General features: G+C 43.5%; 1 protein-coding gene across 1 annotated transcript in view; it reads left to right on the forward strand.

Annotated features, from left to right (window-relative positions):
• The first annotated feature begins 832 nt into the window (after positions 1-832).
• pdzd8 (PDZ domain containing 8) overlaps positions 833-15,652 on the forward strand; it is a 46,155-nt gene continuing 31,335 nt past the window's right edge. The window contains exon 1 of the mRNA XM_029254404.1: positions 833-1,902. Coding sequence (XP_029110237.1) covers positions 956-1,902 — 947 coding nt within the window. The 5' untranslated portion in view covers positions 833-955. The remainder of the gene's footprint in view (positions 1,903-15,652) is intronic.

Raw genomic sequence — 15,652 nt, forward strand, 5'->3', positions numbered from 1 at the left:
GAATTCATTTCATAATAAGCCAAGAAACACATAGAAAATTACTTTAGTGTACATGACAGCATTGTATAAATAAGAGCTCTGTTTTGAAGACTAAAGCATTTTCACTGTGACTAATGTGAACAGCTGACACTTTTATATTTGTGAAAATCTTCATTTAGAGCTCCAAGCCACACACTGGGACATGGGTCCAACATAAGCGCTTTTCAAAAAAGAATGAAATAACCCCACAAAGGTGTGTATTCAGACACTTACACAAACTTTCCAAATCCTTTTAATACAGTATATTTCGACAAGGAACGTTGCGAAGACAGGTACTACGTTAAACGTGTGCGGATACGTCTGTGCAAAAAAATATCTGACAGAAAATATTCTGAACCACTTTAAGTTGTGATATTTCAGGTGAAAAAAATGGTTGTGGGGAAAATTAATTTTGCCCGCAACCACTAATAGTAATGAATTAATTAATACATTTTTAATTTAATGTGTGTAAAGCAAACCTAGCCTCGCGATACAGTGACAGTGCACCGTTACTCTGAAAATATTTCAAGGAACCAGTCCTTTACTTTGACTCTTTTTATTTTTTTTTTTTAAAAAAAGGATTATATTTTTTAACAAGTTCTTCAGAAGCTCATTGGTACATCTGAAGGTGAACTTGTAGGAACGCCGCTAACCTCTAACTAATAATGCCACAGGCACATCCACCCTGACCAGAATTCGCTGTAGTCTCAACGGACGCCCTCGCGCTCCGTCACGCAGCGTCCTTACGCGCCTCTTCGGCGATGACGTAGGACACGTCCAGCCAATCAGCGCCGGATCCCCCCAGCCTCAGGAAAGAAGCAGATGATATGGCAGCTTTGTGAGCGACCAGGTGGAACTCGCTTTTGTTAACCGCTTCGAAAGAGCAACGCGACCATGTTATAACACGAAAAACGGCTTCGCCGCAAACCGTTTTAATATGCTTTACTTAATAGTGGCCTCGGCGCTATGCGGGGCGCTCGTCACTCTGCTGCTGCAGTTCCTGCTGCTGTACCGGAGAGCCCCGCAGCCCGTCCCCAGGACAGTGCAGTATGTGCGAGCGGTGCCAGACCCCTCGCTGAGGGACTACTTCAACAACCAGTCCGCCGAGTGGACACAGCAGCAGCAGCAGCCGCAGCCGCCGCAGGACACCGCGGCCTCCAGGCAGGCGGAGGGGGCCAGCTCTCATAAGCAGCAGCAGGACTCGGCTGTCCCCGGTACTAGCAGCCCCAAACAGCCGGCGGCGGCGGCGGCAGCGGCGGCCGCTGCTCCTCCTGCTCCTCCTCCTCCTGCTGCCCACGCCGAGCCGCTGCCCACCTCGTCGAAGCCGGAGACGTGCCACTTTCTCAATGCCATCTTTCTGTTCCTTTTCCGCGAGCTGAGGGACACTCCCGTGGTCCGCCACTGGGTCATCAAGAAGATCAAGGTGGAGTTCGAGGAGCTGCTGCAGACCAAGACGGCCGGGCGCCTCCTGGAGGGGCTCAGTCTGCGGGACGTGTCCCTGGGCGACTCGCTGCCCGTGGTCCGCGCGGCGCGGCTGGTGACGCCCGTGGAGCGCGACGAGGACGGCCTGCCCGACGAGCTCAACTTCGAGCTGGAGATCGAGTACAAGGGCGGCTTCCACCTGGCCGTGGACGTGGACCTGGTGTTCGGCAAGTCCGCCTACCTGTTCGTGAAGATGCGGCGCGTGGCGGGCCGCGTGCGCCTCCAGTTCACGCGCTCGCCCTTCACGCACTGGTCCTTCGCGTTCCTCGAGGAGCCGCTCATCGACTTCGAGGTGAAGTCGCAGTTCGAGGGGCGTCCGCTGCCGCAGCTCACCTCCATCATCGTGAACCAGCTCAAGAGGGTGGTCAAGAAGAAGCACACGCTGCCCAACTACAAGATCAGGTGACATGATGATGATGATGATGATGATTTTTGTTACTGTTCCCTTCAGATCATGCCTTGACCGAGGCCACTTGGTGTGAACCCGCACTGATTTACCCATTATACACCAGAGTATTTACTCTTATTGCGCCCAGGGGGTAAGCGCCTCGATCCAGAGTACTGCAGCAGGAGTGGGTTTTGAACCAACAAACTTCAGATTGCAGGGCGACAGGCCCGAGCGCTAGAGCATGTGCTGTCACCAGAGGCAGTGCCCTCCCTTGTTTGTGTAGGAGATGGATCAGATCGGCGTGGAGCTGCACACAGGTGGGTGACTGAGGTTCCAGTGAAGGAAGGAGGAGATGCTCTGCTGTCGTGACTCTCCTGGGACAGGATGACTACACGTCCCATTTGCTCGTCTCCACTGGGGACCAGCCAGCCACCTCTTCTGGGAGCGGTGGGACGTGTCACCCTGTCACTGGGAGTGCCATCTCATTCAGCTGCCGAGAGCAGGGGTGTCTGAGAGGCGGGTGGTGCAATTCCTTTGTGCTCTTATTTCTAAACAGAGGATGTTTGACTGCATCTAACCCTGTCACACACATTACATCCTAGCTTGTAGGTTACTGGCGCATCAACAGCAGTCTAAGACAACGTATCAATTTCATTCACCAATGCTTTATTTTCTGTTGATATGTAGAGCAGCATCATCTACCTCGGAATACATTTAATGTCCACTGTGAACATTTTGCGTATGCATTTAGCAGACGCTTTTCCCCAAAGCGACATACATCTCATGGAAAATACAACGTGTGCATTACATTACAGAAAGGGACAAAGATGCAGACGTGTAATTAAATGCAGTCAGTTTCTTACCACCATATGAATCGATGTACATCACACGAGTAGCCGCATAAAACTTTATCGGACTATACCATCTATGAATTTACGTTTATTCATTGAGCAGACACTTCTTTAAAGTAGCATATGAGTTTGTATGTTGTAATCCGTAGTTTGCTTAACTGCATTTAATATTTGTCTTCTGACCAACCAGCCAACCAAGTCGTGAGACTAGTTGCCGCTTTACGTGAAAGCTCTTTGTGTCATGTAAAAGTTTTCCCTAGAAATATTATAATGTTCTTTTCATACTGTGGAAGTAGTGTATTCAGATATATGATAATCTGGGGCTTTTCGAGGTATGTCTGCATTTCCTATATTTTCACGTCTGCTGTTGCTCGCTCTTTACACACCTCTACTACAGACACAGCAGGGCATACTTGTAAATTACAGGTACAGTAGTGGTAGGTCAGTGAAAAAGTACCAATCTTTCATTTATATGTATTCTTCACAAGATGTGGTTATATCTTTTTAAAGTTTTGTGACAGTTTTAACAATGGACAGCTGTCAAAATCACAAATTTAAGGTGACTACAGTTTGATTTTGTTTCCATTAGTTTGATCCTTTATATATGAAAGGGATACATAGTAAATAAAATATCTAGCATGTTTTTATGTTGTTTGGGACCACACATTTTAACATGTGACATCCAGGAAAAGTAGTCTGCTGACAGCAATGGGACACATCTTCCTGGGTTATAGCTGTTTTTTAAAAAAAAAAAAAAAACTTTTAACAACTGTGTTGGTACTCGCAGCCCTACAGTTTGTACAGTTTGAATTCACTATAAAGTTGTATTGTCGCATTCTTTAAAACCTTTGATGCCAATACACATTCGTGACTAACACAGATCCCTGTACGCAGGTCAAAATTTCATAATATGTATATGAAAAAAATGACTGTTAATTTTAGTTAATGTGTCTGTGTAATTCCTGTTTGGGCTTTGAGAGATGCACACTTGTCGTATGCAACAATCTATTTGTTGTGCGACATGAGAAGTTACTGTGGGCGTGTTAAGATTTTGTGTTTATCGTGACAGAGGTCATGCCAAACAGTGGGAATTCCGTCATGCTTCTGTAACTAACTTTCCATAACTTTTACTCCGCTCTTTGGGGCTGTTCTTATCTCGATCAAGTTTATGTTTTGAAAGATACAAACCACACGCACATTCATGCTTTGTGTTCTGCTTTTATGATACAGATCTATAGATTGCGTGTGTTAGCTTCTGTGTTACCAGCAGTCATTTTCAGCTGCTCTGTACCAACTTATTACACCTTGTGACTTAAATATTTATAGTTTTTGTCTGGTTTCTGCAAATATTTTTTTCATTGCAGTTTCATTGTGGGTGCTTGTGGTATTTTGGCTTTACACAGTCTTTACTTTCTGAAAAGAATTTGCTATATGAGAGGGAGGACAGTAAGAACTGTTGATGCTGAGTAGTGCTTTACATATGTTTAGTACAGATGGTTCTCGACTTACAATGGATCAACTTATGATTTTTCGACTTTACGATGATGAGCTGACAATAGACATCTAGCAGATACTGTACTTTGAGTTTTGAAGTTTGATTCCCCCCGGGCGAGCGATATGCGTGCGATACTCTCTCGCGATGTTGAACAGCGGCAACGATCCGAATCTCCCAGTCTGCCACGCGGTCGCTATACAGATACCCCCATGTATCTACGTTGTGTTTTGTGCATCCATAATATCGCAGAAACGCCCATCTGTGTATCCTGCTACTGGTGGGAAGAAGGAGAGGAGGGCAATTACCTTTGAGGAGAAACTCAAGATAATTGCCCAGCATGAAGGCGTCAAGCCTGTAATGGCCATTGCACATATGCTATGAAGGCTATGATGTTTGGTAGGTTAGTGTATTAAATGCAATTTCGACTTACGATGGGTTTCGCGGAACGTAACTCCTTTGTAAATCGGGGACAACCTGTATGTTATGGTTTGGATTCTAAAATATGTAGTTTTATCTGATGTAAAGCTTGATCTCCAGAATAAATAGAGGCAAGTGCATATAGGACTGAAAATGCCATTTATGATCATTGCATTTTGAAACAATTTTATGGCATTTTTCATCAACTATGTAAACATTAAACTACCCCCTCCTTTTTTTTTTTTTTTAACTTTGAAAATGCTTAATCCCATAGTCTGGCTGAGCTGATTGTTACCTGGGTTTAGTTTTATTTTTTGGTGGAGTCTTACTGTTGTGGATTATTTTTTTTATTTTTTTAATGCTGTTCACTGATCATTCGAACTGTGGCATCTGCCACAGTGATGTTTGTCATCCCTGTCAAACTTTTACTGTCAGGTCACTTCCCTCATGGACCGTTTCACTTTTGGTCTTGCGTTTGTCCCACGGTGAAGCTCAGCCAAGGGGAAGTACGGTATGATAGGCACCATATGGCGCTACAAGCAAAGCGCTTATCCGTGGCTGGATGCTGAGTCCATCTCTGGTTTGTTGCTGATTATTTTTCAAACATTCTCAAGGACACACTGGCACTTTTGAATGCGAAAATAACCTGAAAACACCAAAGCCTAAAGGACAAAACTCCTATTTATAATTCTCCTTTGTACTTGCTCACATGGCTCCAGTATAAATAAAACTTCAGTGAGATGTAATTGCAAGTTGAAGGAATGGCTCTGTTGCTCAGCAATACTCTTTCTTGTTTGTTTTTTTTTATATAAAAAAACCTCTGTTTGCCAAATTTCAGTTCATGTGTTTCTGTGCCCTTAACAGCCAGGTATTGAATTTTTTTTGTATAGAAGCTGCTTTGGTTTTTAAAGTGTTTATAGGCACCATAGAAATATGGAATCCTTAATGGTGCTGTTTCCCAGTCAGTCTAAGAGTGTGAAATGCTGTAAATGTAAAACTTGCTGTAATTTTTTTACATGTTAAAGTGACTCTGTGTGGACTGTGAACATTGCAGTGCTTTTAAGGACACACCTTCTTAAAACATTTCCTGTCTTGCTTGTTTATCAGATTATGTGATAGCCTGTGTAGCTTGGAGCAAAAATGCAACAATGGATATTTGCTTTGTAGAACAACGAGCACCCAATGGAAGTGGTGTGTAACAGAATGTCATGGTTTGTTGCGAAGTTGTGTGTGCTGTGATGGAGTAAGATGATGGATTGGTATAGACTGGGTGAGCACTTGACATGATGGTCAATATAGGGAAAAGGTTTGCAAAATGTGTGCTTGCAGTCTGCATAAAGGAACAGTTTAAAACCTTACTGCACAGGATACTTTTGTGGACTGGTCAGCAAGCATTTCTGTTGAGGTGGCTGTAGTCTGCAGTTTTTTAAAAAAAAAAATTTTATTGGTGCAAAGTGTGCTGATGATGGGAGGAGCGCTACTGAGTAGCCTGAGAAAGGCATGCTGCAGAGCGCAGGATCATGCCGAGTGGGGCAGATGGCATGTCTTGGGATGGGGGTGGGTGTACAGAAGCAGAGGGAGGGGCTGCTCATAATCCCAATGAGCCTGTTCTCAGGGTTTCAACAAAGGCCATACTGACAGAACTATCTGTATGGACAGGGTTTGACCTGTGGAGATCCACTGAAGATCCATCTCATGTTATATTATGGTGAATGACTTTTTTTTTTTTTTTTGCACAAAGAGAAATGAAGATTATTAGCCTTTGGGAACATTATAACCCCGCAGGCCTGCCCTGCTTTGGCTCGTACAAACTTCCCTGTAGCTGTATGGAAGGCATCTGCACTTTAGTGGGACATTTCTCTTTTATTGAGGCCACTGCACATCTCTGAACTCTCACGGGCTTTGACAGCTTCATCCTCGCTGGTCCCCATTTCCTCTTATGTCTTTGTTGGCAAAGTGAGATTTGACATGTGTGATATCCACTTTTAAGTCTGGCGGCGTTCAAGCAGCACGCTGTGCTAGTCGGTACTTCCGCTTCGCAAATCTGTGTGATGGGATTCATCACCGTGCCTTTTATTGCCCGCAGTTAAGAGAAAGCTGCTTCCCAGCACTCGCTGATCACTCATATGTTATGGTGCAGTCCACCTGCCCGAGCACTTTGGATCACATGTCGTTTATGAGATGTCCTGGTTCACTACATTTCAAGTTAAACTTTTCAGACCCCTTTCTGTGTACTGTACTGTACTTTACCTGAAAGGCCTCACAAAAACATGCCCCTTCAGGTATAATTTTTATTATTCTGTCTAGCAGATTATACCTAAAGGCTTAAAATAATTATGCTGGAATACTGTACCTTTACTTCAACCAAAGTTAAATATGGTGCTCAAAACGGGATGCGAAAAGGTAGAATGAGATGATAAAATTACAGCGAGATGTGAAAATGGGCAAACAATGATCTTGATTTATGCAAATTTTTGTACAGTGTATCCCATGTTGAAATTGGCTGAGCTTGAGTGGTCCTTGTTGATGAAGTGTGTGTCCATTAGCATCGTGTGGACATCTCTGAACACCTTGCTGTAGCGGAATGTGCCATTACGGGTCACGTTTGGACTTAAGATACCTGCAGGCCGTGGGGGAATTTTTATGTTCTCAGACAGCAGTGGTGCAAAACGGCACCTAAGCAGGAGTTTAGTGTCTGGTCTTGTGGCACTAGCTGCTCGGAAGGTATTCTTAGCTCACTGTCTCCACTAAAAGGCTTGACTTTAGACAACAAAAGCTGTACGTGGTGTGTGAATTTTTGTTTCTGACAGTGATGAGGCTGTATAGTTGTAATAAACAGCACAAGCTGAAAAAGCAGGACATCAGGAAGATCACGAACATGATGCATTAACAGCTTCACTACAGATGATCCACATCCCCACCCCCCCCTTTTTTTTTTTTTTGGTTTCTCTAGCACCCTACTTTCGTAAATGTTGTTCCAGTCCCTTGAGTGGGTTGCTATACCTCATAGCCATCAAGTCACACCTTCCTGAAAAAGGTTTGAGCTCTGGGTGGAGACTCATTCCTAGATCTCTGAAGGAATTTGGACACGTGTAGTGTTGATTACTTGCTTGAGCTCACTTGCAAAGATTGAGTTTCTGCATTGTTAGCATGGTATAGTTGCAGCTGTTTCCAAAAGTTACTAAATTGATTGAAGAATTAACACAACAGAACTGTTTGATTAAATTCCTGTTGACTTTTTTTTTTTTTTTTTTAAAAAAAAAAAAAAAAAAAAGCAGGACTATACATTTTAAAATTCATTGGTCTTTCATTAATTTTCAAACTTGATTTATAAAATGGACATCATTATGAATTACTATATATTGAGCATGTAAATAAAAAGGAATGGGGTGTGAACTGTTGACAAGACAACTGTTATGTAGTGTACCAGCCCAGTCCCGAGGGAGTGTTGGACCTGAATGGCAGGAGAGGCCTGCTGGAAGAACAAAATGTAATGTTTTTGTAATGTAATGCCAAAGCACGCTAGACTGGAATGAATAATCCATTGTAAGATTCTTATGGTCTTATTTAGCAAAGTCCAGTACATTTAAAGTCACTCAGTAATGCCTTGTACACCAACCTTTACCTTCTGTGCAGCTGTTAGTGGTATGAGGGGGAAAAAAATAACCAGTTCACTCTTGTCACACAAGATATGCCATTAATATTTCAATATTTATTCATTTAGCTGATGCTTTTCCGAAAGTGGAAAAATGTTGTTTGTACATTAAGCTATATGCGATGATGTACTCATTTATCCAGCCGTGTAATTTCTGCTGTATTTTGGATAAAGTTTTATGCAGCTACTCGTGTGATGAACGTTGGTTTATATTGTGGAAAGAAACAAACTGCTCTTAATCGCGTGTCGTCTTCTAAGTGTCTCTTCCCGCTAATGTAATGCACACATTGTATTTTCTATGAGATGTACGTCGCTTTGGAGAAAAGCTTCTGCTAAATGAATACATGTAAACTTGCTCATGCAAGGGGTGCTGCGGCAGGAGTGTTGGCTCAAACGCTGTTCCTGTGATTTCAAAGCAATGACTCTATGCACTGTGTGACTTGCTGGCCCTAGAGTACATAAATGTACTTGGTGATGTTCGTAAGATTCAGTTCCCAATTTCCCGATCCCAGAGGCAGACAATCCAGACATCATAATGCAGCATCCTAACTTACTGAGGCAGCAAGAAGTTCTCACTGTGGGCAGTGTCACCTATCATTTTAAATATGATATAAACATAACTACAGCAGCCCTGAGATATCATGGCTTGTCACAGAGTTAGATTGTGTCAGTGAGACAGAAGACGACATGCTTTGATGGAATATGTAAAACTGCACAATTCTGCCCTGTAGCAGTTTAGGACATAGTGCTTAATCAGTTTTATTGGCACAAATTTGGATCTTTCGTGAACATAAAGTAGAGGGGGTGCAGTGGGTTGGACTGGGTCCTGCTCTCCGGTGGGTCTGGGGTTTGAGTCCTGCTTGGGGTGCCTTGCGACGGACTGGCGTCCCGTCCTGGGTGTGTCCCCTCACCCTCCAGCCTTTCACCCTGTGTTGCCAGGTTAGGCTCCAGCTCCCCGTGACCCCGCATGGGACAAGCGGTTTCAGATGGTGTTTGTGTGAACATAAATTTGAAGCCCCAAAATTGTAGTTGGGAAGCCACTGTGAGAAGTAATAGAATTTTGCAGATTGGTGAGACTGAAATGACATGCATGCAAAATGCGTCTCCTGTCAAGGGGTACACAAGTGTCGTCGCACAACCAGCCTCAACACGATGTGTTCTTCATAGTCGTGATTTTAAAGTACCTTCTCATGTCTGACCCACAGGTCAGAGATGAAACTTTTTTTTTCTTTTTTTTTTTTTTTTTTAGATACAGCTGTGAAAGAGTGGAAGTCTTGAAATTCCATCGTAAAAGAAGGGAGAGCCCACCATGTCCCATGTATGTCATTGCCTTGCGGTTCGCACACAGATTTTTGTGGATTGCTTGCATCTTTCAGAAACGTTTTTAAAAAAAAAGGACTTCAGGTTCTCATTCAGAATGTCGTTCAAGTTTGTATTTCATACATAGTAGCATCCTGTTGTGCCTAAGGGCACTTCATGGTATCGGTGACATATTATTAGATTGAAAGACAGAAATGGTAAGAGCAATGAGTGTTACACGTGAATGTTCAGAGTTAAGGGGCTCTGAACATTTGTCCGTCGTCAGCATCATTGGTGATCTACCTTTAAGGCATCCTGTCCTGGAAAAGTGTTTCCACTGATGGGAGATGCTAATCTGATCTTGATGAACCCAGTGCCCTATCGGTACAACCTCACCTCTCTCCACGGCCTGGCTATTGTGTAACTACTCTCCAGGCTTTTGTTACTGATCTGCCTGAAGGTCAACAACCCCTAAGGGAGTAAAGGGAGTAGTTCCGGCGACGGCAGGTGACTTGGTGGTCAGAACTGCCGCCATCCACTTGAAGGACTCTTTACCACAGTACTTACCCTGAATTGCTTCGGTGAAAATAACCCAGCTGTATAAATAGGTAAATCACTCCAGATAGCTTATCATTCTAAGCTGTTTTGGAGAAAAGTGTCAGCTAAATAACTTAATGGAAATTGTTCAGCTAAGGGATGAATTGGGTAAGGGAGGCCTCAAGGCCTGCTGTACCCACCAGACCCTGGGGAGTGGATCCAGTGTGTTCCGGAGCTGTTAGCTGTCTGTCTGTCTTGAGCTGAGTGCACTTCCAGCTCTGCGGGCTTTCAGAGACCACTCCTCTTTCACAAACTGTTCACAGAACATGCTCTGATACGTTTTAGCTGAACGATGCTAAGCATCGCAGCTGCAGGGCCAGCCTGTTTCATCTGCTTTGAAAGCCATGGCATTAAATGAACGGTGCATGAACAAAGGAGAAGGCCAGACCACTAATCAGCTGGCATTTTCACGCGGCTTTGAAAACCTCTTTGCCGAGTCCCACTGTATTTGAACAAGCACCCCGGTCTTTCTTACGTTTCAGCTACGCCACCATGACAGACTTGCTGCTGTTGGCCCACAAGGGCCTCCCTTTGTGGAGTTCCACCTCAGCAGATCATATTTTGAAATGAACCGCTTACTTGCCGTTTTCTTCTGAGACTGCATCTCTGGACTGCGTTCCCATTTGCGTGTGGAGAGCTGCAGCAGAGGCATAGCACCCCCCTTTCCTCTATGGGTGTGTCCTGTTTGTGATTGTCCTGGGAAAACGGCACTTTCGAGGCTGAAGGGTAAACGGTCCGTGCTTCTAAGTGGAATTTCAGTGCAGCTTTAATGGGCTGTTTCAGTCCTCCAAGCTCCACTGAGGAGACCCAGAAGAAGGTTGGATTTGGATTGTTGTGGCGGGGTGATTCGACGTTCCCTTGGGCACAGCATGAAGCCTACTGTACGTGTTCAGTCAGCTGTGTTTACTGTGCATGATCCAACTCTTTGTGCTTGAGCTCTGATACCACCAGGCTTGACCTTTGTCACTTTTTTTTTCTAAAGAGTAAAATCGCACATTTGTGAGCAAGGATCAAAACGCCCTGCTGTTGTATCAAAGGAGGTGAATATCGCAGCCAAATCTAGATGGTTGTGGTGGTTCGGAGCCTATCTTTGCATAGGGGTGAGGCAACATGCACACTGGATGGAACGCCACTCCATCACAGGACAAGCACATAACATACTCGGGGCATGGCAGTTGTTCTGTTGTACGTTGTATAAGACAGCAAGGGGTCAAGTGCACGGGTGCGTGCCGGAGATGGCAAAATCCAGCTGGCACATGGACACTGTGGCGTTGCGCAGGTGGTGAGGAGCCTACTCGCTGGTCCTTATGTAACACTAAATACACTCAGGCCGTTCAACCAGAAGAATTGCTTTTATTTTTGGAGGTGCCTTGCTGGGCGTTTATTTAAACAAAAAATGTGGAGTGAATATTTACACTTCTGCACCAGTGTTCCCCCCCATAAACACACAGGATGTTTGTCCACTTAATGTTCAGAATTTTTTAATAAGATTTATCCCTCCTTTACAGTTCCGGTGGTGATTTTATATGCAGGCATGTATTTTTCTGGGTTATGGAAGATGAGCGATTAGTTATCTAACACTGAAGTCCTCTGAAAATCAGCTTTTATTTCCAGATCACTGTGTCCTTTTATAATCCTCTCACCTTGCGTGAGGTCAGTCCTCCTCAGTGGTCATGTTGTGGTAGCTGTCTGGGTGGTGAGTGTTCATTTCATTATTGCAGCTTAAGATTCACTTTAATCGGCGTCCAGGTTTTGGCTCTGTCTAGGTGGCGGGTCTTTCGCAGATGACCTGAATTGTAATACTAAGAATTGTGGGCACAGCTGGTGTTGTGGAATGGCCTGGGACAAGGATATATAGCTCAGTATGGCTTCAGAATGGGTGTGCTGGGTTACTTCTGCACTGAAAGTGACACTGGAGGCCAGCAGAGGTGAAGTACATTCTTAGAGCATGGCTAGCGCTGAAATCGGGCAGCACTGTTTCCTGTATGGTGTTGCCCACCGCTTCGGTTTCTTTGATTCCTCTTAAATACTTCAGAAGGCCATCCACTGGGAATTCCATGTACTGAATGTGTCTGGTAACTGCAGATTTCATGGTCAGCCGTTCGGTGTCAGCAGTTGTGAAATAATATTTATGAAGTTAAGCGGTCAAACAGCTAAATTTGAGTTGCACAGGATCCTTATTTATGTTACACACACACATTGTCTGACACCCAGGACGGGATGCCAGTCCATCGCAAGGCACCCCAAGCAGGACTCGAACCCCAGACCCACCAGAGAGCAGGCACAGGCCAAACCCACTGCGCCCCCCCGATTTACAGCTCAGATTAAACAAAAGGCTTTTCACAACAGATGACTGAATTACAAAAATACTTATTGAAAACTTGCCTTTCATGCTTGGGAGATGAACCATGTTGATTCTGCCAGTGGACCTCAGTATAATGCAGTGTAGTTCATTCAGGTTTGATTTTTCCATTTTTAAGTATCTCTTGCCTCCTACCTAAGCTGTGATCAGTAACCGCTGTCTCCGTAATGCATGTATCATTCACAGCATGTCTTCCACAAGCTCATGTAAAAGGCTGGCTGTATGGTTTTACTTTGTTTGGCAGCCATTCTGATTTGGGTCTTCTGCAGTGAGCAGAAGGGACCTCTAGACACTGAGCACAAGTAAAGCTGGGCGTACTCTGAATAAGTCCGATACGATTTCACCGCTGTTTTGTCATTAGTTTTCATAATCATAATAACATTCTTACAGCGTAAACCCAGATTAGTGGTTAGTTTTCCAGTGGGAGAGTCAGATCAGTGATTATTTGCTCCTATATTCTTACCCATATTGTCTTCACAAATGTCTGTAAAACATTTAACTGGAAGCGTTAGCTGCTATGGCTGTATCTTGCAAGAGACGCAGTCATAGCATCCATAACCCTAAAGAGAACTGCTATTTGCGCCTGGTTGACCTAGTCAGTTGGTGATGGGAACCATGAGTGTCTCTTTGACATCTCCTCTGTATTTAAAGTGAATCACTAGGCATTTATGACATTAGGTGGTGTGTGATGCTGCCTTTTTTTTTTTTTTTTTGGAAAACCAGAATGGCTCTTACCAGTGCGTGTGTCATATAGATCTGGTTTTCTAATGAGCGCACTTGCTTATAGATTTGAAGTTTCATCAAGTTTCATTAGCTTATTGCACTTAATCAGGGTTCCATTATCTGAATGTAGCTCTCTTTGTTACTATTTTAGACTTTTTATAAAAATATCGTAATCTTTTCCCTTGTCTCCCTCACTAAAAAGTTTGCATGCATTTGTCTTTCGAAGCACAGGGAGATTTTCTTTCCATTGCAGCAGGCTAATCTGTAAAGAGCTTTGAGATTAACAAGTCAAGTTTCCATGCTAAGAAGAACTGTGCCCGGCCAGTGTGGTTTCTGCCAAGTCTACGAGTCCCAACCAGCTCGGCTGTCATAATCACATTGACTGTGACCGGGAGAAAGCTGGCCAAGTCAAAGTGCAGAACGCCAGCAGATGATCCAGATGGATGATGCAATCCACAGTCAAGTCCCGCAAGTCTTCATTCATCTATTTTGGGCTTTTCGGCTCTTTCAAAGCCCTGCTTAGTTTAAAATAACGCAGTTGGAAACTGTGCTATTCATTTTAAATAATGGCATCATTTCACGCTTTAGGATACGTCTAAAAAATCTGTCGTCTTTCCACAAGTCTAACAGGTCAATGACATCTGTGTCTTCTAGGAAGTGGTGTTCATGGACATCTCTCATCATTTTAATTTACCATTATATAAAGTGTAAAGCTAATAAAGTGTGCAGACAGAATACTTGATGGAATAGTTAAGATTAGAATCCTGTTGGATTTTGATCAAGTAGTTGCCCTTCATAAATTGTCACTTCAGTGCCTAGCAAACGTACCTTAATAAAAAAAGGCAAACAATTTAATTCAACCAGTTGTGCTCATTGGTTTACTTGTACCTTAGTATATTGAGAATTTTTTGAGAGCCTTGTCTAAAATTCAATTATAATATAGCAACCTCCGTATCAAATACAGTATAGAAATAAAATTACAACTGTAAACACAGCCACTGAAATTGTTGGCAAAGCACAGGCACAGTTAATGTTGTTAATAACACTTCATGTACCTTGATTGATGTCCCACCATAAAGCCCCTGGCCCTGTTACTAAGACTAGGTGTGTTAGTGATTCTAAATTAGCCACATCTGTTAAAATGACCAGTAGTAGCTAGCTGCCTGCCAAATCCTTTAGTAGAAGTGCTTGTATGAGTAAAGGAAAATTACTGTGCATTTTGTTTTTTGATGTACAGTGTGGTGTCAGTGATGGTGCCAAAGCACTGTTTGGTCTTGATATCCACCTCAAGGGTACTGCAACAGATCTCACTTATTGGATTGCGGCACTACACTTTACCCTACCCTGCAGGGTATACAGGACAGAGTGCGCACAGATGAACAGTGCATTAGCTTTTGTGAGGAAAAGATACATTTTTTTAAGAAAAATGTTGGTCAACTCAGCAATCACTAGCATATATGATGTATTGATAGATATATTTGTGAAATGAGTCTTCTATATGTAAACAGTATATTACAGTGAGTAGACTGACAGTGTCTTGAATACACTTGTTTTTCCTCCAAAGCATTTTACTGCATTTGTAGGTGTAAGTTTGGATATACAGCGGAGCTCACAAAACAGCTGAGTAATAAATAGAGGCGAGAGAGAGCCAAAAAATAGTCAGTTGATAAATAGCAGTCCAGTCTTTGCTACGCTACTTGGACAGAAACCTTTTTCATATGTTTTCTCCAAGTGGATGCCAGTGGATTGCTGATTACAATGTCTGTGCACAACTAAGGTTTTGCGTGATGCATTTTTAATAGCTACGCTACAACTCGATAGACTTGCTGGCATCTAATGAAAGCAGTAGGTGTCACCTTTAGTCTGAATTAGCAGAGGAACAAAATACTGCCGTGTTGTCCAATCAAGCTGACTTCATAATGGAGAAGTGTTGGGGACTCCTGGCCTGGCTTTATGCATCGCATTTATCTGAATCGCTATCTTAATTCAGCCTTTTCCTGTTATGCAGCTATTTTTCTTCCTGTCAAACTGAAAAAAAAAAAAAAAATATTGGTGGTAGAATTGGGTTGAGCTGCCCTACTCTGCAGTGTAAGTGATGAGCTTGCCATGTTCTCTCTGTCCTGAAGAAATGATGTAACACGAGGCCCAGTACTTCATTGCCTGGGCTCTTGCACCATGTCTGGTCAGTGAGGTCATTTCCCCTCTCTGATGCTAGATTGGGTGGCGTGACATGAGTCATTCTGTAGACAAGACGAGACAGCGACACTGAGGACTCCTCACTCTGACCGCTGTGAATGCCGTTTGGACTTCCTGTAATTTGCTTTCGACAAAGGTGTCAGTGAAATGAGGAATAATAATTATTAAA

The sequence above is a fragment of the Scleropages formosus genome, chromosome 8 (genome assembly GCF_900964775.1).
Source record: "Scleropages formosus chromosome 8, fSclFor1.1, whole genome shotgun sequence".
NCBI classification, from domain to species: Eukaryota; Metazoa; Chordata; class Actinopteri; order Osteoglossiformes; family Osteoglossidae; genus Scleropages; species Scleropages formosus.